The sequence below is a fragment of the Oncorhynchus mykiss genome, chromosome 24, assembly GCF_013265735.2.
Source record: "Oncorhynchus mykiss isolate Arlee chromosome 24, USDA_OmykA_1.1, whole genome shotgun sequence".
NCBI classification, from domain to species: Eukaryota; Metazoa; Chordata; class Actinopteri; order Salmoniformes; family Salmonidae; genus Oncorhynchus; species Oncorhynchus mykiss.
In genome coordinates this window covers 38,866,994-38,892,070 of record NC_048588.1, presented here as the reverse complement: position 1 = coordinate 38,892,070, position 25,077 = coordinate 38,866,994, and the positions used below count along the sequence as shown (strand labels likewise).

The 25,077-nt window shown below is 43.8% G+C and overlaps 1 protein-coding gene across 8 annotated transcripts in view; it reads right to left on the bottom strand.

Moving 5' to 3' along the window:
• bicra (BRD4 interacting chromatin remodeling complex associated protein) overlaps window positions 1-25,077 on the bottom strand; it is an 87,094-nt gene that overhangs the window by 40,505 nt on the left and 21,512 nt on the right. For 5 of the 8 annotated variants that reach the window (XR_005039434.1, XR_005039435.1, XM_036962171.1 and 2 more), the window contains 4 exons: window positions 11,394-11,537; window positions 5,355-6,050; window positions 1,456-1,681; window positions 1,042-1,178 (listed from right to left, as the gene is read on the bottom strand). Coding sequence is in view for 6 of the 8 variants with exons in the window: in XM_036962171.1 (XP_036818066.1) it covers window positions 1,042-1,178; window positions 1,456-1,681; window positions 5,355-6,050; window positions 11,394-11,537 (1,203 nt within the window). In the remaining 2 variants the exon portion in view is untranslated. The remainder of the gene's footprint in view (window positions 1-1,041; window positions 1,179-1,455; window positions 1,682-5,354; window positions 6,051-11,393; window positions 11,538-25,077) is intronic. The other 3 variants (XM_036962174.1, XM_036962176.1, XM_036962177.1) reach the window with 3 other exon arrangements.

Genomic DNA, 25,077 nt, shown 5'->3' with positions numbered 1-25,077 from the left:
ACAATAAAGCTTTCCTTTTCACTACTACTACTACTACTACAACTACTACAACTACTACTGCTACAACTACTACTGCTACTACTACTACTGCTACAACTACTACTGCTACAACTACTACTGCTACAACTACTACTACTACTGCTACAACTACTACTACTACTACTGCTACAACTACTACTACTACTGCTACTACTACTACTGCTACTACTACTACTGCTACAACTACTACTACTACTACTACTACTACTGCTACAACTACTACTGCTACAACTACTACTACTACCACTACTACTACTACTACTGCTACTACTACCACTACAACTACTACAACTACTACTGCTACAACTACTACTACTACTACTACCACTACTACTACTGCTACTACTACCACTACTACTACTACAACTACTACTACTACTACTGCTACTACCACTACTACTACTACTACTACTACTGCTACTACTACCACTACTGCTACAACTACTACTGCTACAACTACTACTGCTACAACTACTACTACTACTACTACTACCACTACTACTACTGCTACTACTACTACTACTACTGCTACTACCACTACTACTACTACTACTACTACTACTACTACTACTACTACTACTACTACTACTGCTACTACTACCACTACTGCTACAACTACTACTGCTACAACTACTACTGCTACAACTACTACTACTACTACTACTACTACTACTACTACCACTACTACTACTGCTACTACTACTACTGCTACTACCACTACTACTACTACTACTACTACTACTGCTACTACTACCACTACTGCTACTGCTACTACTACTACTGCTACTACTACCACTACTACTACTACTACTACTACTACTACTACTGCTACTACTAGCACTACCGCTACCGCTACCGCTACTGCTACTGCTACTGCTACTACTACTACTACTGCTACTACTACCACTACTGCTACTGCTACTGCTACCACTACTGCTACTGCTACTGCTACTTCTATCAAATGGTTGAAAGGAGCACTGAGCGTCAGTAGGTACTACCCACCTGCACAGACTGGTGTAGTGACTGTTGACCAGGCGGATGTGCTGACTGGCTAAAACTAGCTGGAGCCACGCCCCCATGGTTCACCTCAACTCCACCTTGACCCTGCACTCCTGAGAACACCTGCACGTCATTGGATGCTGAAAGAGCGAGAGCGAGCGAGAGAGAGCGAGAGAGCGAGAGAGAGCGAGAGAGAGAGAGAGTCAAACATTTCACTGTAGTTGTGTGTTTTTTAATGAAGAGATCACTGCCAACCAAACTGAAGAAGTGAAGAGATTCAGCAACACTTGATGGACAATGGATTTAAAAAAAATGTAAATCTTATTTATTGCTAAAAGTAGAAGCAACGGGTTTTGGGCTTTTGGTCGTCATCAGGGTTGTTGTTTTTGGCAGCTGTGAATGTTGTTTATTTCTGACCTGTGGCAGGAGTCTTGACCAGCACAGACGCCTGCTGTGAGCTGGACTGGGCCTGTTGTGGGATCAGAAGAGCAGGCACATCTTGCTGTGAGCTGGACTGGGCCTGTTGTGGGATCAGAAGAGCAGGCACATCTTGCTGTGAGCTGGACTGGGCTTGTTGTTGGGGTGGAGTTTGGGGTTGGCTGTGCTGCTGTTGTTTGGCCTGTAGTAAAATGTTCTGTTGGACCTGAGAGTGAATAATGGACAGATAGAACAGAAATGAGTAGAAATACTTTGATTCTGACGTATATAATAATTGAAACAATGGTTTTGCTGGACTAAGACACCACTCACATATCAGGCAAAAAAACATGCAAGTAGAAGACAGGTTTTGTCGTGCCCTCTTCACAACTATTCCCCCCTCAGGAGACTGAAAAGATTGGGCATGGGTCCTCAGATCCTCAATAAGTTCTACAGCTGCACCATCGAGAGCCTCCTGACTGGTTGCACCACTGCCTGATATGGCAACTGCTCGGCCTCCGACCGCAAGGCGCTACAGAGGGTAGTGCGTAAAGCCCAGTACATCACCGAGGCCAAGCTGACAACCATCTAGGACCTCTACACCAGGCGGTGTCAGGAGGCCCTAAAAATTGTCAAAGACTCTAGCCAACTAAGTCATATATTGTACCCTCTGCTATCGCACGGCAAGCGGCACCGGAGAGCCAAGTCTTTATTTGGATTTGATTTCACCTTTATTTAACCAGGTAGACCAGATCACCTTTATTTAACCAGGTAGACCAGATCACCTTTATTTAACCAGGTAGACCAGATCACCTTTATTTAACCAGGTAGACCAGATCACCTTTATTTAACCAGGTAGGCCAGATCACCTTCATTTAACCAGGTTGGCCAGATCACCTTTATTTAACCAGGTAGGGCAGATCACCTTTATTTAACCAGGTAGGCCAGATCACCTTTATTTAACCAGGTAGACCAGATCACCTTTATTTAACCAGGTAGACCAGATCACCTGTATTTAACCAGGTAGACCAGATCACCTTTATTTAACCAGGTAGGCCAGATCACCTTTATTTAACCAGGTAGGCCAGATCACCTTTATTTAACCAGGTAGACCAGATCACCTTTATTTAACCAGGTAGACCAGATCACCTCTATTTAACCAGGTAGACCAGATCACCTCTATTTAACCAGGTAGACCAGATCACCTCTATTTAACCAGATAGACCAGATCACCTCTATTTAACCAGGTAGACCAGATCACCTTTATTTAACCAGGTAGACCAGATCACCTTTATTTAACCAGGTAGGCTAGTTGAGAACAAGTTCTCATTTACAACTGCGACCTGGCCAAGATAAAGCAAAGCAGTGTGACACAATACAACGACACAGAGTTACACATGGAATAAACAAACATACAGTCAATAATACAGTAGAGAAAGTCTAGGACCAAGAGGCTTCTTAACAGCTTCTACCACCAAACCATTCAACTCCTGAACATCTAATCAAATGGCTACCCAGAACCCCTCTTTTACACCGTTGCTAGTATCTGTTGTCATCTATGAATAGTCACTTTAATAACTCTACCTACATGTACATCCTACCTGAACTAACCGGTGCCCCCTGTATATAGCCTCCACATTGACTCTGTACCGTAACACCCTGTATATAGCCTCCACATTGACTCTGTACCGGTACCCCCTGTATATAGCCTCCACATTGTACTGGTACCCCCTGTATATAGCCTCCACATTGACTCTGTACCGTAATACCCTGTATATAGCCTCCACATTGACTCTGTACTGGTACCCCCTGTATATAGCCTCCACATTGACTCTGTACTGGTACCCCCTGTATATAGCCTCCACATTGACTCTGTACTGGTACCCCCTGTATATAGTCTCCACATTGACTCTGTACTGTAATACCCTGTATATAGCCTCCACATTGACTCTGTACCAGTACCCCCTGTATATAGCCTCCACATTGACTCTGTACCAGTACCCCCTGTATATAGCCTCCACATTGACTCTGTACCAGTACCCCCTGTATATAGCCTCCACATTGACTCTGTACCAGTACCCCCTGTATATAGCCTCCACATTGACTCTGTACCAGTACACCCTGTATATAGCCTCCACATTGACTCTGTACCGGTACCCCCTGTATATAGCCTCCACATTGACTCTGTACCGTAACACCCTGTATATAGTCTCCACATTGACTCTGTACCGGTACCCCCTGTATATAGCCTCCACATTGACTCTGTACTGGTACCCCCTGTATATAGTCTCCACATTGACTCTGTACCGGTACCCCCTGTATATAGCCTCCACACTGACTCTGTACCGTAACACCCTGTATATAGCCTCCACATTGACTCTGTACCGTAACACCCTGTATATAGTCTCCACATTGACTCGGTACCGGTACCCCCTGTATATAGCCTCCACATTGTACTGGTACCCCCTGTATATAGCCTCCACATTGACTCTGTACCGTAATACCCTGTATATAGTCTCCACATTGACTCTGTACCGGTACCCCCTGTATATAGCCTCCACATTGACTCTGTACCGGTACCCCCTGTATATAGCCTCCACATTGACTCTGTACCGGTACCCCCTGTATATAGCCTCCACATTGACTCTGTACCGTAATACCCTGTATATAGCCTCCACATTGACTCTGTACTGGTACCCCCTGTATATAGCCTCCACATTGACTCTGTACCGGTACCCCCTGTATATAGCCTCCACATTGACTCTGTACCGGTACCCCCTGTATATAGCCTCCACATTGACTCTGTACCGTAACACCCTGTATATATTGTTAATTCACTGTGAGGTCTCCTACACCTGTTGTATTCAGCATTTCACTGTGAGGTCTACTACACCTGTTGTATTCAGCATTTCACTGTGAGGTCTACTACACCTGTTGTATTCAGCATTTCACTGTGAGGTCTACTACACCTGTTGTATTCAGCATTTCACTGTAAGGTCTACTACACCTGTTGTATTCAGCATTTCACTGTAAGGTCTACTACACCTGTTGTATTCAGCATTTCACTGTAAGGTCTACTACACCTGTTGTATTCAGCATTTCACTGTAAGGTCTACTACACCTGTTGTATTCAGCATTTCACTGTGAGGTCTACTACACCTGTTGTATTCAGCATTTCACTGTAAGGTCTACTACACCTGTTGTATTCAGCATTTCACTGTGAGGTCTACTACACCTGTTGTATTCAGCATTTCACTGTAAGGTCTACTACACCTGTTGTATTCAGCATTTCACTGTAAGGTCTACTACACCTGTTGTATTCAGCATTTCACTGTAAGGTCTACTACACCTGTTGTATTCAGCATTTCACTGTGAGGTCTACTACACCTGTTGTATTCAGCATTTCACTGTAAGGTCTACTACACCTGTTGTATTCAGCATTTCACTGTGAGGTCTACTACACCTGTTGTATTCAGCATTTCACTGTAAGGTCTACTACACCTGTTGTATTCAGCATTTCACTGTGAGGTCTACTACACCTGCTGTATTCAGCATTTCACTGTGAGGTCTACTACACCTGTTGTATTCAGCATTTCACTGTAAGGTCTACTACACCTGTTGTATTCAGCATTTCACTGTGAGGTCTACTACACCTGTTGTATTCAGCATTTCACTGTAAGGTCTACTACACCTGTTGTATTCAGCATTTCACTGTAAGGTCTACTACACCTGTTGTATTCAGCATTTCACTGTGAGGTCTACTACACCTGTTGTATTCAGCATTTCACTGTTGTATTTGGCGCATGTGACAAATAAACTGTGATTTGATAAGATGTGATAACTTAACCAATCAAAACATCCGAGCAGTGAGATAAGTGTTAGGGTGTGTCACTTCAGACCTGCTGTAGTTTCTGTTGAGGAGAGGGCTGAGCGATGGGCTGAGTGATGGGCTGAGCGATGGGCTGAGCGATGGGCTGAGCGATGGGCTGAGCGATGGGCTGAGCGATGGGCTGAGCCTGGGTCTTCACCACTCCACCGCCGGGGGCCCCCACCTCGGGCACCGTAAATTGGAACCCTGCAGGAGGGCCCTGGAGAGTCTGGGAGGGTTTGGGGGAGCAGGTGGGAGGGGGGACGTCAGGTTGGTAGGGAGCAGGCTGGGAGGGGGGCCGGGACTGGATGTGCATCTGTTGCTGCTGTTGTTGTTGTTGTTGTTGTTGTTGTTGTTGTTGTTGTTGTTGTTGTTGTTGTTGTTGTTGTTGTTGTTGTTGTTGTTGTTGTTGCTGTTGCTGCTGTTGTTGTTGTTGTTGTTGTTGTTGTTGTTGTTGTTGTTGTTGTTGTTGTTGTTGTGCAGGCTGGGGGGAGCCAGGGATCTGGTTGTGGATAATGAACATTGAGGGAAGAGATGAGGGGGTGCAGGAGCGGACAGGGGTCTGTGGCTGGGAGGGGGTGCGGGACTGGCCATGGTGGAGGGGGGACTGCAGGGGGAAGGGGGAGGGCTGAGGGCTGTCCGACAGAGGGGGAGCAGTGTGGGAGGCCAGGGGCTGGGAGGGGGACAGGCTCTGGAGCTTCAACTGCTGTCCAGCCGCCTGGGGCATCTAGGGTTAGAGGTCAAAACAGACAGGAAACACATCAGACACAGAGGCTCCAAATAATACCAGACTTTAAGAAAATAAAACATGTGAAAACAGCATTATAACATCAAGGAGGAGCAGAGGAGGAGCAGGGAGGAGCATAGGAGGAGCAGAGGAGGAACAGAGGAGGAACAGAGGAGGAGCAGAAGAGGAGCAGGGAGGAGCAGAGGAGGAGCAGAGGAGGAGCAGAGGAGGAGCAGTGAGGAGCAGTGAGGAGCAGAGGAGGAGCAGAGGAGGAGCGGAGGAGGAGCAGAGGAGGAGCAGAGGAGGAGCAGAGGAGGAGCAGAGGAGGAGCAGAGGAGGAGCAGGGAGGAGCAGAGGAGGAGCGGAGAGGAGCGGAGCAGAGGAGGAGCAGGGAGGAGCAGAGGAGGAGCGGAGAGGAGCGGAGAAGGGAGGCGCAGAGGAGGAGCAGGGAGGAGCACAGGCAGGTATAGGACATCAAGCAAAAACAGGAGAGGAGCAGAAAGGAGCAGAGGAGGAACAGGGAGGAGCAGAGAGGAGCAGGGAGGAGCAGGGAGGAGCAGAGGAGGAGCGGTAAGGAGCAGAGCAGGGAGGCGCAGAGGAGGAGCACAGGCAGGTATAGGACATCAAGCAAAAACAGGAGAGGAGCAGAGAGGAGCGAGGACAGAGGAGAGGAGAGCAGTGAGGAGGAGAGCAGAGGAGCAGAACAGAGAGGATTAGAGAGGACAGAGAGGAGGAAAGAGAGGACAGAAAGGAGGAGGAGAGCAAGAGAGAGGAGGAGAGAGAGGAGCAGAACAGAGAGAGGAGCAGAACAGAGAGGATTAGAGAGAACAGAGAGGATTAGAGAGGACAGAGAGGAGGAGAGAGAGAGGACAGAGAGAGAGGACAGAAAGGAGGAGGAGAGCAGGAGAGAGGAGGAGAGAGAGGAGCAGAACAGAGAGGATAGAGAGGATAGAGCGGACAGAGAGGAGGAGAGAGAGAGGACAGAGAGAGAGGACAGAAAGGAGGAGGAGAGCTGGAGAGAGGAGGAGAGAGAGGAGGAGAGGACAAGCAGATACAGGACATCAGAACGAAAACAGCAGTCAATGTGGAGGCTATATACAGGGGACAGCATGATGACACACATGATCAACTTTCAGAGAGAACAGGTTGTGAGGACCACACAGAGACACAAGCACCCTGCTGGTCAGTTTCTACAGGAAAACTAGGGCTAGTGTTATACTACTGCCCGTGGAAAAGAACAAGTCCATCCTCCAACCTGAAACACAACACGATGAGAAAGCCAAAAAGGTGTAGCATTCTGCCTGGCCTGCGAGAGACAGTTGAAAGGAGGAGAGATGATCTTGTGTTATTATGCTGAGGGGAACCGGTGGACGCGGGTTCTGGGAAGGTTTAAGCCAAGGGGTTTCTGGGAATAGAAGGGGTTGGGCATCTAGGTTTGGGGCAAAACCCAGTTGTTGCATGAGAGGGGTAGAGAGACTGGAGCAAATGGGGGGTATCACAGTCACTGTAGTCAATAGAGGAGCAAGGAGCCATAGAAGGGGAGAGGAGCAAGGATGGGAGAGGAGGGGAGAGGAGCAGGGAGCCGGAGGAGGGGAGAGGAGCAAGGAGCCATAGAAGGGGAGAGGAGCAAGGATGGGAGAGGATGGGAGAGGAGCAGGGAGCCGGAGGAGGGGAGAGGAGCAGGGAGCCAGAGGAGGGGAGAGGAGCAGGGAGCCAGAGGAGGGGAGAGGAGCAGGGAGCCAGAGGAGGGGAGAGGAGCAGGGAGCCGGAGAGGAGGGGAGAGGGGCAGGGAGCCGGAGGAGGGGAGAGGGGCAGGGAGCCGGAGGAGGGGAGAGGGGCAGGGAGCCGGAGGAGGGGAGAGGAGCAGGGAGCCAGAGGAGGGGAGAGGAGCAAGGATGGGAGAGGAGGGGAGAGGAGCAGGGAGCCGGAGGAGGGGAGAGGAGCAGGGAGCCAGAGGAGGGGAGAGGAGCAGGGAGCCGGAGGAGGGGAGAGGAGCAGGGAGCCAGAGGAGGGGAGAGGAGCAAGGATGGGAGAGGAGGGGAGAGGAGCAGGGAGCCGGAGGAGGGGAGAGGAGCAGGGAGCCGGAGGAGGGGAGAGGAGCAGGGAGCCGGAGGAGGGGAGAGGAGCAGAAGGAGGGGAGAGGAGCAGGGAGCCGGAGGAGGGGAGAGGAGCAGGGAGCCGGAGGAGGGGAGAGGAGCAGGGAGCCAGAGGAGGGGAGAGGAGCAAGGAGCCGGAGGAGGGGAGAGGAGCAGGGAGCCGTAGGAGCGGAGAGGAGCAAGGATGGGAGAGGAGGGGAGAGGAGCAGGATGGGAGAGGAGGGGAGAGGAGCAAGGAGCCGTAGGAGGGGAGAGGAGCAGGATGGGAGAGGAGGGGAGCGGAGGGGAGAGGAGCAGGATGGGAGAGGAGCAGGATGGGAGAGGAGCAGGATGGGAGAGGAGGGGAGACGAGCAAGGAGCCGTAGGAGGGGAGAGGAGCAAGGAGCCGGAGGAAGGGAGAGGAGCAGGATGGGAGAGGAGCAGGTCTAGTATGATGAGATATGACAGGTCTAGCATGATGAGATATGACAGGTCTAGCACGATGAGATATGACAGGTCTAGCATGATGAGATATGACAGGTCTAGCATGCTGAGATATGACAGGTCTAGCATGATGAGATATGACAGGTCTAGCATGATGAGATATGACAGGTCTAGTATGATGAGATATGACAGGTCTAGTATGATGAGATATGACAGGTCTAGTATGATGAGATATGACAGGTCTAGTATGATGAGGTATGACAGGTCTAGTATGATGAGATATGACAGGTCTAGTATGATGAGATATGACAGGTCTAGTATGATGAGGTACAGTGCCTTGCGAAAGTATTCGCCCCCCTTGAACTTTGCGACCTTTTGCCACATTTCAGGCTTCAAACAAAGATATAAAACTGTATTTTTTTGTGAAGAATCAACAACAAGTGGGGCACAATCATGAAGTGGAACGACATTTATTGAATATTTCAAACTTTTTTATCAAATCAAAAACTGAAAAATTGGGCGTGCAAAATTATTCAGCCCCTTTACTTTCAGTACAGCAAACTCTCTCCAGAAGTTCAGTGAGGATCTCTGAATGATCCAATGTTGACCTAAATGACTAATGATGGTAAATACAATCCACCTGTGTGTAATCAAGTCTCCGTATAAATGCACCTGCACTGTGATATTCTCAGAGGTCCGTTAAAAGCGGAGAGAGCATCATGAAGAACAAGGAACACACCAGGCAGGTCCGAGATACTGTTGTGAAGAAGTTTAAAGCCGGATTTGGATACAAAAAGATTTCCCAAGCTTTAAACATCCCAAGGAGCACTGTGCAAGCGATAATATTGAAATGGAAGGAGTATCAGACCACTGCAAATCTACCAAGACCTGGCCGTCCCTCTAAACTTTCAGCTCATACAAGGAGTAGACTGATCAGAGATGCAGCCAAGAGGCCCATGATCACTCTGGATGAACTGCAGAGATCTACAGCTGAGGTGGGAGACTCTGTCCATAGGACAACAATCAGTCGTATATTGCACAAATCTGGCCTTTATGGAAGAGTGGCAAGAAGAAAGCCATTTCTTAAAGATATCCATAAAAAGTGTCGGTTAAAGTTTGCCACAAGCCACCTGGGAGACACACCAAACATGTGGAAGAAGGTGCTCTGGTCAGATGAAACCAAAATTGAACTTTTTGGCAACAATGCAAAATGTTATGTTTGGCGTAAAAGCAACACAGCTCATCACCCTGAACACGCCATCCCCACTGTCAAACATGGTGGTGGCAGCATCATGGTTTGGGCCTGCTTTTCTTCAGCAAGGACATGGAAGATGGTTCAAATTGATGGGAAGATGGATGGAGCCAAATACAGGACCATTCTGGAAGAAAACCTGATGGAGTGGGACGGAGATTTGTCTTCCAACAAGACAATGATCCAAAACATAAAGCAAAATCTACAATGGAATAGTTCAAAAATAAACATATCCAGGTGTTAGAATGGCCGAGTCAAAGTCCAGACCTGAATCCAATCGAGAATCTGTGAAAAGAACTGAAAACTGCTGTTCACAAATACTCTCCATCCAACCTCACTGAGCTCGAGCTGTTTTGCAAGGAGGAATGGGAAAAAATGTCAGTCTCTCGATGTGCAAAACTGATAGAGACATACCCCAAGCGACTTACAGCTGTAATCGCAGCAAAAGGTGGTGCTACAAAGTATTAACTTAAGGGGGCTGAATAATTTTGCACGCCCAATTTTTCAGTTTTTGATTTGTTAAAAAAGTTTTAAATATCCAATAAATGTCGTTCCACTTCATGATTGTGTCCCACTTGTTGTTGATTCTTCACAAAAAAAATACAGTTTTATATCTTTATGTTTGAAGCCTGAAATGTGGCAAAAGGTCGCAAAGTTCAAGGGGGCCGAATACTTTCGCAAGGCACTGTATGACAGGTCTAGTATGATGAGGTATGACAGGTCTAGTATGATGAGGTATGACAGGTCTATTATGATGAGATATGACAGGTCTAGTATTATACATGAGTAGTGATGTCACATTCAGGAACACATGCATGTGAAACAAAGTGAGAGTTATGACAACGGACTGGTGATTTACAGGAAACAAATTGTGCAGAGGGAGTGAGAGAGAGTGAGAGAGAGTGAGAGAGAGTGAGAGAGAGTGAGAGGGAGTGAGAGAGAGTGAGAGAGAGTGAGAGGGAGTGAGAGAGAGTGAGAGAGAGTGAGAGGGAGTGAGAGGTAGTGAGAGAGAGTGAGAGGGAGTGAGAGGGAGTGAGAGAGAGTGAGAGAGAGTGAGAGGGAGTGAGAGAGTGAGAGGGAGTGAGAGGGAGTGAGAGGGAGTGAGAGGGAGTGAGAGGGAGTGAGAGAGAGTGAGAGGGAGTGAGAGGGAGTGAGAGGGAGTGAGAGAGAGTGAGAGGGAGTGAGAGAGAGTGAGAGGGAGTGAGAGAGAGTGAGAGGGAGTGAGAGAGAGTGAGAGAGAGTGAGAGGGAGTGAGAGGGAGTGAGAGAGAGTGAGAGGGAGTGAGAGAGAGTGAGAGGGAGTGAGAGAGAGTGAGAGAGAGTGAGAGGGAGTGAGAGAGAGTGAGAGGGAGTGAGAGGGAGTGAGAGAGAGTGAGAGGGAGTGAGAGAGAGTGAGAGAGAGTGAGAGAGAGTGAGAGAGAGTGAGAGGGAGTGAGAGAGAGTGAGAGGGAGTGAGAGAGAGTGAGAGAGAGTGAGAGGGAGTGAGAGGGAGTGAGAGAGAGAGGCAGACAATGTCCTAACAGAGTGGCAGCAACAAGGGGTGGGGCTTAGCATTAAGGGGCGTATTGTCTACCTGGTTTACCACTGCTGCCTCAGCTAATTGGCTGTCAAGACCCGAGGGTGTGTTGCCAGAGCTGCTGTTGCTGCTGACGATAACGGACGCTGGCACGCCCACTGAGACAGAGGGGGCGGGGTCATTCTCTGTCTGTCGCTGGTCCTGACATGGGCACATTAACGATTCAAGAAGAGAGGGAGGAGAGAGAGGGATGGAGAGAGAGAGAGAGATGAGAGAGAGATAAGAGAGGCAGGGAGAGAGAGGCAGGGAGAGAGAGGCAGGGAGAGAGAGGCAGGGAGAGAGAGGCAGGGAGAGAGAGGCAGGGAGAGAGAGGCAGGGAGAGGGAGGCAGGGAGAGAGAGGCAGGGAGAGGGAGGCAGGGAGAGGGAGGCAGGGAGAGGGAGGCAGGGAGAGGGAGGCAGGGAGAGGGAGGGAGGGGGATAGAGAGAGAGGGAGAGAGGGGGAGAGAGAGGGGGGGGGGGGGGCAGGGAGAGGGAGGCAGGGAGAGGGAGGGAGGGAGAGGGAGGGAGAGAGAGGGGGAGAGAGGGGGAGAGAGAGGGGGGGGGAGGGAGAGCAGAGAAAAATGGAGAAGATGAGTAAAATAGGAAACCAGAGGTAGGTAGGTCAGGTACCATTGGAATCAGTATATCATCCACGACGCATCACTCTTATCTTGTTGGCCAATATTAACTGTTCACTTCAGATCAACAACAATGTCAACAGAGACTGGAGTGGTAGAGATAGTGAGGAGAGGAGAGGTAGAGGAGGAGTGGTAGAAAGTAGGGGTGGAGGTAGAGAGGAAAGAGGAGAGGTAGAGAGGAGAGGTAGAGGAGGAGTGGTAGAGATGGTGAGGAGAGGAGAGGTAGAGGAGGAGTGGTAGAGATGGTGAGGAGAGGAGGAGTGGTAGAGAGGAGAGGCAGAGAGAAGGGGTGGAGGTAGAGAGGAAATAGGAGAGGTAGAGAGAAGAGGTAGAGAGGAGAGGTAGAGGAGGAGTGGTAGAGAGGAGAGGCAGAGAGACGGGGTGGAGGTAGAGAGGAAATAGGAGAGGTAGAGAGGAGAGGTAGAGAGGAGAGGTAGAGGAGGAGTGGTAGAGATAGTGAGGAGAGGAGAGGTAGAGGAGGAGTGGTAGAGATAGTGAGGAGAGGAGAGGTAGATGAGGAGTGGTAGAGAGTAGGGGTGGAGGTAGAGGTAGAGAGGTAAAGAGGAGAGGTAGGGGTGGAGGTAGAGAGGTAAAGAGGAGAGGTAGGGGTGGAGGTAGAGAGGTAAAGAGGAGAGGTAGAGAGGAGGGGTGGAGGTAGAGAGGTAAAGAGGTAGAGAGTATGGGTGTTGCGGTGACAGTTTTCCTGCCATACCGGCAGTCGTGGGTCCTGACCACATTCAAATCAAATTATATGTGACCATTGAACCACTGTAATCTCCTCTTATGCACTCTGGACAGACGTTGGTAGTACTAACGACCAGCGGGCCCTCATGGCCCGGGACTCAGGGCTCTAACGACCATCAGGTCCTAATGGCCTGGTCCTAATGGCCTGGTACTCAGGGCTCTAACGACCATCAGGTCCTAATGGCCCGGTACTCAGGGCTCTAACGACCATCAGGTCCTAATGGCCCGGTACTCAGGGCTCTAACGACCATCAGGTCCTAATGGCCCGGGACTCAGGGCTCTAACGACCATCAGGTCCTAATGGCCTGGTACTCAGGGCTCTAACGACCATCAGGTCCTAATGGCCTGGTACTCAGGGCTCTAACGACCATCAGGTCCTAATGGCCTGGTACTCAGGGCTCTAACGACCATCAGGTCCTAATGGCCTGGTACTCAGGGCTCTAACGACCATCAGGTCCTAATGGCCTGGTACTCAGGGCTCTAACGACCATCAGGTCCTAATGGCCTGGTACTCAGGGCTCTAACGACCATCAGGTCCTAATGGCCTGGTACTCAGGGCTCTAACGACCATCAGGTCCTAATGGCCTGGTAATCAGGGCTCTAACGACCATCAGGTCCTAATGGCCTGGTACTCAGGGCTCTAACGACCATCAGGTCCTAATGGCCTGGTACTCAGGGCTCTAACGACCATCAGGTCCTAATGGCCTGGTACTCAGGGCTCTAACTACCCTCAGGTCGTAATGACCTTTTTCCACATTTTGTTACATTACAACCTTATTCTAAAATTTAAACAATTTTTTATTAAACTTCAAGACACACACACAATGCCCCATAATGACAAAGAGAAAACAGTTTTTTTGAGATTTTTGAAAAAAATATAAATATTCAGACCCTTTGCTATGATAATCTAAATTGAGCTCAGGTGCATCCTGTTTCCATTGAACATCCTTGAGATGTTTCTACAACTTGATTGGAGTCCACCTGTGGTAAATTCAATTGATTGGACATGATTTGGAAAGGCACACACCTGTCTATATAAGGTCCCACAGTTTGACAGTGCATGTCAGAGCAAAAACCAAGCCATGAAGGAATTGTCCATAGAGCACAGAGACAGGATCGTGTCGAGGCACAGATTTGGTGAAGGATATCAAAAATAATTCAGCATTGAAGGTCGTCAAAAACATCATTCTGAAATGGAAGAAGTGTGGAACCACCAAGACTCTTCCTAGAGCTGGTCACCCGGCCAAACTGAGCAATCGGGGGAGCAGGGCCTTGGTCAGGGAGGTGACCAAGAACCTGATGGTCACTCTGACAGAGCTCCAGAGTTCCTCTGTGGCGATGGGAGAACCTTCCAGAAGGACAACCAGCTCAGCAGCATTCCACCAATCAGGCCTTTATGGTAGAGTGGCCAGACGGAAACCACTCCTCAGCAAAAGGCACATGACAGCCTGCTTGGAGTTTACCAGATTCTCTGGTCTGATGAAACCAAGATTGAACTCTTTGGTCTGAATGCCAAGCGTCACATCTGGAGGAAACCTGGCACCATCCCTACGGTGAAGCATGGTGGTGGCAGCATCATGCTATGGGGAGGTTTTTCAGCAGCAGGGACTGGGAGACTAGTCAGGATCGAGGGAAAGATGAACGGAGTAAAGTAGATGAAAACCTGCTCCAGGATGCTCAGGACCTCAGACTGGGGTGAAGGTTCACCTTCCAACAGGACAAGACCCTAAGCACACAGCCAAGGCAACGCAGAAGTGGCTTTGGGACAAGTCTCTGAATGTCCTTGAGTAGCCCAGCCAGAGCCCGGACTTGAACCTGATCGAACATCTCTGGAGAGATTTGAAAATAGCTGTGAAGCAACACTCCCCATCCAACCTGACAGAGATTGAGAGGATCAGCAGAGAAGAATGGGAGAAACTCCCCAAATACAGATGTACCAAGCTTGTAGCGTCATACCCAAGAAGACTTGAGGCTGTAATCAAAGGTGCTTCAACAAAGTACTGATTAAAGAGTCTGAATATTTATGTAAATGTGATATTTCATTTTAGTTTTAATGAATTAGAAAAAAAGTCTAAATCTGTTTTTGCTATGCCATTATGGGGTATGGTGATGCCATTATGGGGTATGGTGATGCCATTATGGGGTATCGTGATGCCATTATGGGGTATCGTGATGCCATTATGGGGTATCGTGATGTCATTATGGGGTATCGTGATGCCATTATGGGGTATGGTGATGCCATTATGGGGTATGGTGATGCCATTATGGGGTATCGTGATGCCATTATGGGGTATCGTGATGTCATTATGGGGTATGGTGATGCCATTATGGGGTATGGTGATGTCATTATGGGGTATGGTGATGTCATTATGGGGTATGGTGATGCCATTATGGGGTATGGTGATGCCATTATGGGGTATCGTGATGTCATTATGGGGTATCGTGATGTCATTATGGGGTATGGTGGTGTCATTATGGGGTATCGTGATGCCATTATGGGGTATCGTGATGTCATTATGGGGTATCGTGATGTCATTATGGGGTATGGTGATGTCATTATGGGGTATCGTGATGCCATTATGGGGTATCGTGATGCCATTATGGGGTATCGTGATGCCATTATGGGGTATCGTGATGTCATTATGGGGTATGGTGATGTCATTATGGGGTATGGTGATGTCATTATGGGGTATGGTGATGTCATTATGGGGTATCGTGATGCCATTATGGGGTATCGTGATGTCATTATGGGGTATGGTGATGTCATTATGGGGTATGGTGATGTCATTATGGGGTATGGTGATGTCATTATGGGGTATTGTGATGTCATTATGGGGTATGGTGATGTCATTATGGGGTATGGTGATGTCATTATGGGGTATTGTGATGTCATTATGGGGTATGGTGATGTCATTATGGGGTATTGTGTGTAGACTGATGAAGAAAAACATGAATTGAATCCGTTTTAGAACAAGGCTGTAACGTAACAACATGTGGAAAAACAGAAGGGGTCTGAATACTTAATGCACTCTGTAACGTTGTGAAAACATGTTATTATTGATGTTCTCGAACAGATTTCACTTAGTTTCCCCAAATGAAGCACTGGGCTGCAGGGTTGAAGTGACCACACCTGTCCCGCAGCAACATCACGGTATACACAGTTTGGAAACCACCTGTCCCACAGCAACATCAGTTTGGGATGTGTCCTGTCCCGCAGCAACATCACGGTATACACAGTTTGGGATGTCACCTGTCCCACAGCAACATCACGGTATACACAGTTTGGGATGTCACCTGTCCCACAGCAACATCACGGTATACACAGTTTGGGATGCCACCTGTCCCACAGCAACATCACGGTATACACAGTTTGGAATGCCACCTGTCCCACAGCAACATCACGGTATACACAGTTTGGAATGCCACCTGTCCCACAGCAACACCACAGTTTGGGATGTCACCTGTCCCACAGCAACATCACTGGAGTAGCCAGCCTGAGATGAATGAAAAACATAACGGAGGGAAAGTGGCCTCCAGTCACATAATGTATTTTTCATTCTTGACCCTGTTCCTGCCAAATTTGATAAATCAAAACTCATTTGACATATTAGTAAAGACAATATTCAACTGAGAATAGTCTGATGGGTGAAAATGTGATCACTTGATGAGAGAACAGCTTGTGCAGCCGGAGGCAAGGAACAGACAGCAAACTTACTGAAGTCATCAATAGTCTATAGTCCCACCATGCAGCCGATATATCTTTTGATTTCTAACACATTCCAAGGTTTGTATAATTTACAACTAAAGTTGTCAAATAACTCTAAATCTAGCGTATAAGACCTGTTTCAAATGATGTCTATTATGCTCAACACAGACACTTCATATGTGCACACTTCTGAATGGGAAAAATATCCTTTATATTTTATTAAGCTAAGTTCAATTATATTCTTCTTACTATAAAATCATATAATATAAAATAATACATACAGTCTATAGTCTGATAAATGAACAAGCCTACAGTCTATAGCCAGATAACATACAGTATCTAGTCTGATAAATGAACAAGTCTACAGTCTATAGCCAGATAACATACAGTATCTAGTCAGATAAATGAACAAGCCTACAGTCTATAGCCAGATAACATACAGTATCTAGTCAGATAAATGAACAAGCCTACAGTCTATAGTCAGATAACATACAGTATCTAGTCAGATAAATGAACAAGTCTAGTCTATAGCCAGATAACATACAGTATCTAGTCAGATAAATGAACAAGCCTACAGTCTATAGCCAGATAACATACAGTATCTAGTCTGATAAATGAACAAGCCTACAGTCTATAGCCAGATAACATACAGTATCTAGTCAGATAACATACAGTATCTAGTCAGATAAATGAACAAGTCTACAGTCTATAGCCAGATAACATACAGTATCTAGTCTGATAAATGAACAAGTCTACAGTCTATAGCCAGATAACATACAGTATCTAGTCAGATAACATACAGTATCTAGTCTGATAAATGAACAAGTCAACAGTCTATAGCCAGATAACATACAGTATCTAGTCTGATAACATACAGTATCTAGTCAGATAAATGAACAAGTCTACAGTCTATAGCCAGATAACATACAGTATCTAGTCTGATAAATGAACAAGTCTACAGTCTATAGCCAGATAACATACAGTATCTAGTCAGATAACATACAGTATCTAGTCTGATAAATGAACAAGTCTACAGTCTATAGCCAGATAACATACAGTATCTAGTCAGATAACATACAGTATCTAGTCAGATAAATGAACAAGTCTACAGTCTATAGCCAGATAACATACAGTATCTAGTCAGATAACATACAGTATCTAGTCTGATAAATGAACAAGTCTACAGTCTATAGCCAGATAACATACAGTATCTAGTCTGATAAATGAACAAGCCTACAGTCTATAGCCAGATAACATACAGTATCTAGTCAGATAAATGAACAAGCCTACAGTCTATAGCCAGATAACATACAGTATCTAGTCAGATAAATGAACAAGTCTACAGTCTATAGCCAGATAACATACAGTATCTAGTCTGATAAATGAACAAGTCTACAGTCTATAGCCAGATAACATACAGTATCTAGTCTGATAAATGAACAAGCCTACAGTCTGATAACATACATTATCTAGTCAGATAAATGAACAAGCCTACAGTCTATAGTCAGATAACATACAGTATCTAGTCAGATAAATGAACAAGTCTACAGTCTATAGCCAGATAACATACAGTATCTAGTCAGATAAATGAACAAGTCTACAGTCTATAGCCAGATAACATACAGTATCTAGTCAGATAAATGAACAAGTCTAGTCTATAGCCAGATAACATACTGTATCTAGTCAGATAAATGAACAAGCCTACAGTCTATAGTCAGATAACATACAGTATCTAGTCTGATAAATGAACAAGTCTACAGTCTATAGTCAGATAACATACAGTATCTAGTCTGATAAATGAACAAGCCTACAGTCTATAGCCAGATAACATACAGTATCTAGTCTGATAACATACAGTATCTAGTCTGATAAATGAACAAGTCTACAGTCTATAGCCAGATAACATACAGTATCTAGTCAGATAAATGAACAAGCCTACAGTCTATAGCCAGATAACATACAGTATCTAGTCAGATAAATGAACAAGCCTACAGTCTATAGCCAGATAACATACAGTATCTAGTCAGATAAATGAACAAGCCTACAGTCTATAGCCAGATAACATACAGTATCTAGTCTGATAAATGAACAAGTCTACAGTCTATAGTCAGATAACATACAGTATCTAGTCTGATACATGAACAAGCCTACAGTCTATAGCCAGATAACATACAGTATCTAGTCTGATAACATACAGTATCTAGTCTGATAAATGAACAAGCCTACAGTCTATAGCCAAATAACATACAGTATCTAGTCAGATAACATACAGTATCTAGTCAGATAACATACAGTATCTAGTCAGATAAATGAACAAGCCTACAGTCTATAGCCAGATAACATACAGTATCTAGTCTGATAACATACAGTATCTAGTCTGATAAATGAACAAGCCTACAGTCTATAGCCAAATAACATACAGTATCTAGTCTGATAAATGAACAAGTCTACAGTATCTAGTCAGATAACATACAGTATCTAGTCAGATAACATACAGTATCTAGTCAGATAACATAGTCTATAGCCAGATAACATACAGTATCTAGTCTGATAACATACAGCATCTAGTCAGATAAATGAACAAGTCTACAGTCTATAGTCAGATAACATACAGTATCTAGTCAGATAAATGAACAAGTCTACAGTATCTAGTCAGATAACATACAGTATCTAGTCAGATAACATACAGTATCTAGTCAGATAACATACAGTATCTAGTCAGATAACATACAGTATCTAGTCAGATAACATACAGTATCTAGTCAGATAACATACAGTATCTAGTCAGATAACATACTGTATCTAGTCTGATAAATGAACAGGCCTACAGTCTATAGCCAGATAACATACAGTATCTAGTCTGATAAATGAACAGGCCTACAGTATCTAGTCTGATAAATGAACAAGCCTACAGTCTATAGCCAGATAACATACAGTATCTAGCCAGATAACATACAGTATCTAGTCTGATAAATGAACAGGCCTACAGTCTATAGTCAGATAACATACTGTATCTAGTCTGATAAATGAACAGGCCTACAGTCTATAGTCAGATAACATACAGTATCTAGTCTGATAAATGAACAAGTCTACAGTCTATAGCCAGATAACATACAGTATCTAGTCTGATAAATGAACAAGTCTACAGTCTATAGCCAGATAACATACAGTATCTAGTCAGATAAATGAACAAGCCTACAGTCTATAGCCAGATAACATACAGTATCTAGTCAGATAACATACAGTATCTAGTCAGATAAATGAACAAGTCTACAGTCTATAGCCAGATAACATACAGTATCTAGTCAGATAAATGAACAAGCCTACAGTCTATAGCCAGATAACATACAGTATCTAGTCTGATAAATGAACAAGCCTACAGTCTATAGCCAGATAACATACAGTATCTAGTCAGATAAATGAACAAGTCTACAGTCTATAGCCAGATAACATACAGTATCTAGTCAGATAAATGAACAAGTCTATATATAGCCAGATAACATACAGTCTATAGTCAGATAACATACAGTATCTAGTCAGATAAATGAACAAGTCTATATATAGCCAGATAACATACAGTCTATAGTCAGATAACATACAGTATCTAGTCTGATAAATGAACAAGCCGACAGTCTATAGTCAGATAACATACAGTATCTAGTCTGATAAATGAACAAGTCTACAGTCTATAGCCAGATAACATACAGTATCTAGTCTGATAAATGAACAAGTCTACAGTCTATAGCCAGATAACATACAGTATCTAGTCTGATAAATGAACAAGCCTACAGTCTATAGTCAGATAACATACAGTATCTAGTCAGATAAATGAACAAGTCTATATATAGCCAGATAACATACAGTCTATAGTCAGATAACATACAGTATCTAGTCTGATAAATGAACAAGCCGACAGTCTATAGTCAGATAACATACAGTATCTAGTCTGATAAATGAACAAGCCTACAGCCTATAGTCAGATAACATACAGTATCTAGTCAGATAACATACAGTATCTAGTCAGATAAATGAACAAGCCTACAGTCTATAGCCAGATAACATACAGTATCTAGTCAGATAAATGAACAAGTCTATATATAGCCAGATAACATACAGTCTATAGTCAGATAACATACAGTATCTAGTCAGATAAATGAACAAGTCTATATATAGCCAGATAACATACAGTCTATAGTCAGATAACATACAGTATCTAGTCTGATAAATGAACAAGCCGACAGTCTATAGTCAGATAACATACAGTATCTAGTCTGATAAATGAACAAGTCTACAGTCTATAGCCAGATAACATACAGTATCTAGTCTGATAAATGAACAAGTCTACAGTCTATAGCCAGATAACATACAGTATCTAGTCTGATAAATGAACAAGCCTACAGTCTATAGTCAGATAACATACAGTATCTAGTCTGATAAATGAACAAGTCTACAGTATATAGCCAGATAACATACAGTATCTAGTCTGATAACATACAGTATCTAGTCTGATAACATACAGTATCTAGCCAGATAACATACAGTATCTAGTCAGATAAATGAACAAGCCTACAGTCTATAGCCAGATAACATACAGTATCTAGTCTGATAAATGAACAAGTCTACAGTCTATAGTCAGATAACATACAGTATCTAGTCTGATAAATGAACAAGCCTACAGTCTATAGCCAGATAACATACAGTATCTAGTCTGATAACATACAGTATCTAGTCTGATAAATGAACAAGCCTACAGTCTATAGCCAAATAACATACAGTATCTAGTCAGATAACATACAGTATCTAGTCAGATAACATACAGTATCTAGTCAGATAAATGAACAAGCCTACAGTCTATAGCCAGATAACATACAGTATCTAGTCTGATAACATACAGTATCTAGTCTGATAAATGAACAAGCCTACAGTCTATAGCCAAATAACATACAGTATCTAGTCTGATAAATGAACAAGTCTACAGTATCTAGTCAGATAACATACAGTATCTAGTCAGATAACATACAGTATCTAGTCAGATAACATACAGTCTATAGCCAGATAACATACAGTATCTAGTCTGATAACATACAGTATCTAGTCAGATAAATGAACAAGTCTACAGTATCTAGTCAGATAACATACAGTATCTAGTCAGATAACATACAGTATCTAGTCAGATAACATACAGTCTATAGCCAGATAACATACAGTATCTAGTCTGATAACATACAGTATCTAGTCAGATAAATGAACAAGTCTACAGTATCTAGTCAGATAACATACAGTATCTAGTCAGATAACATACAGTATCTAGTCAGATAACATACAGTATCTAGTCAGATAACATACAGTATCTAGTCAGATAACATACAGTATCTAGTCAGATAACATACAGTATCTAGTCAGATAACATACTGTATCTAGTCTGATAAATGAACAGGCCTACAGTCTATAGCCAGATAACATACAGTATCTAGTCTGATAAATGAACAGGCCTACAGTATCTAGTCTGATAAATGAACAAGCCTACAGTCTATAGCCAGATAACATACAGTATCTAGCCAGATAACATACAGTATCTAGTCTGATAAATGAACAGGCCTACAGTCTATAGTCAGATAACATACTGTATCTAGTCTGATAAATGAACAGGCCTACAGTCTATAGTCAGATAACATACAGTATCTAGTCTGATAAATGAACAAGTCTACAGTCTATAGCCAGATAACATACAGTATCTAGTCTGATAAATGAACAAGTCTACAGTCTATAGCCAGATAACATACAGTATCTAGTCAGATAAATGAACAAGCCTACAGTCTATAGCCAGATAACATACAGTATCTAGTCAGATAACATACAGTATCTAGTCAGATAAATGAACAAGTCTACAGTCTATAGCCAGATAACATACAGTATCTAGTCAGATAAATGAACAAGCCTACAGTCTATAGCCAGATAACATACAGTATCTAGTCTGATAAATGAACAAGCCTACAGTCTATAGCCAGATAACATACAGTATCTAGTCAGATAAATGAACAAGTCTACAGTCTATAGCCAGATAACATACAGTATCTAGTCAGATAAATGAACAAGTCTAGTCTATAGCCAGATAACATACAGTATCTAGTCTGATAAATGAACAAGTCTACAGTCTATAGTCAGATAACATACAGTATCTAGTCAGATAAATGAACAAGTCTACAGTCTATAGTCAGATAACATACAGTATCTAGTCAGATAAGTGAACAAGCCTACAGTCTATAGCCAGATAACATACAGTATCTAGTCAGATAAATGAACAAGCCTACAGTCTATAGTCAGATAACATACAGTATCTAGTCAGATAAATGAACAAGCCTACAGTCTATAGCCAGATAACATACAGTATCTAGTCTGATAAATGAACAAGTCTACAGTCTATAGCCAGATAACATACAGTATCTAGTCAGATAAATGAACAAGCCTACAGTCTATAGCCAGATAACATACAGTATCTACTCAGATAAATGAACAAGTCTATATATAGCCAGATAACATACAGTCTATAGTCAGATAACATACAGTATCTAGTCAGATAAATGAACAAGTCTATATATAGCCAGATAACATACAGTATCTAGTCTGATAAATGAACAAGCCTACAGCCTATAGTCAGATAACATACAGTATCTAGTCAGATAACATACAGTATCTAGTCAGATAAATGAACAAGCCTACAGTCTATAGCCAGATAACATACAGTATCTAGTCAGATAAATGAACAAGTCTATATATAGCCAGATAACATACAGTCTATAGTCAGATAACATACAGTATCTAGTCAGATAAATGAACAAGTCTATATATAGCCAGATAACATACAGTCTATAGTCAGATAACATACAGTATCTAGTCTGATAAATGAACAAGCCGACAGTCTATAGTCAGATAACATACAGTATCTAGTCTGATAAATGAACAAGTCTACAGTCTATAGCCAGATAACATACAGTATCTAGTCTGATAAATGAACAAGTCTACAGTCTATAGCCAGATAACATACAGTATCTAGTCTGATAAATGAACAAGCCTACAGTCTATAGTCAGATAACATACAGTATCTAGTCTGATAAATGAACAAGTCTACAGTATATAGCCAGATAACATACAGTATCTAGTCTGATAACATACAGTATCTAGTCTGATAACATACAGTATCTAGTCTGATAAATGAACAAGCCTACAGTCTATAGCCAGATAACATACAGTATCTAGTCTGATAAATGAACAAGCCTACAGTCTATAGTCTGATAACATACAGTATCTAGTCAGATAACATACAGTATCTAGTCAGATAAATGAACAAGCCTACAGTCTATAGCCAGATAACATACAGTATCTAGTCTGATAAATGAACAAGCCTACAGTCTATAGCCAGATAACATACAGTATCTAGTCTGATAAATGAACAAGTCTACAGTCTATAGCCAGATAACATACAGTATCTAGTCTGATAAATGAACAAGCCTACAGCCTATAGTCAGATAACATACAGTATCTAGTCTGATAAATTAACAAGTCTACAGTCTATAGTCAGATAACATACAGTATCTAGTCTGATAAATGAACAAGCCTACAGCCTATAGTCAGATAACATACAGTATCTAGTCAGATAACATACAGTATCTAGTCTGATAAATGAACAAGTCTAGTCTATAGCCAGATAACATACAGTATCTAGTCTGATAAATGAACAAGCCTACAGTCTATAGCCAGATAACATACAGTATCTAGTCTGATAAATGAACAAGTCTAGTCTATAGCCAGATAACATACAGTATCTAGTCTGATAAATGAACAAGCCTACAGTCTATAGCCAGATAACATACAGTATCTAGTCTGATAACATACAGTATCTAGTCTGATAAATGAACAAGCCTACAGTATATAGTCAGATAACATACAGTATCTAGTCAGATAACATACAGTATCTAGTCTGATAAATGAACAAGCCTACAGTCTATAGTCAGATAACATACAGTATCTAGTCAGATAACATACAGTATCTAGTCAGATAAATGAACAAGTCTATAGCCAGATAACATACAGTATCTAGTCAGATAAATGAACAAGCCTACAGTCTATAGCCAGATAACATACAGTATCTAGACTGATAAATGAACAAGTCTAGTCTATAGCCTGATAACATACAGTATCTAGCCAGATAACATACAGTATCTAGCCTACAGTCTGTACCATGGAGAATAGCCAGAGGTAGGGGGGAAAGAGAAAGGTAGAGGGGGAGATGTAGGAAGGTAGAGAGGTTGAGGTAGAGAGGTAGAGGGGTGGTGAGGTAGAGAGATGGTAAGGTAGAGAGGTAGAGGGGTGGTGAGGTAGAGAGATGGTGAGGTAGAGAGGTAGAGGGGTGGTGAGGTAGAGAGATGGTGAGGTAGAGAGGTATAATTGTGAGGTAGAGAGGTAGAAAGGTAGAGAGATGGTGAGGTAGAGAGATGGTGAGGTAGAGAGATGGTGAGGTAGAGAGATGGTGAGGTAGAGAGATGGTGAGGTAGAGAGATGGTGAGGTAGAGAGATGGTGAGGTAGAGAGATGGTGAGGTAGAAAGGTAGAAAGG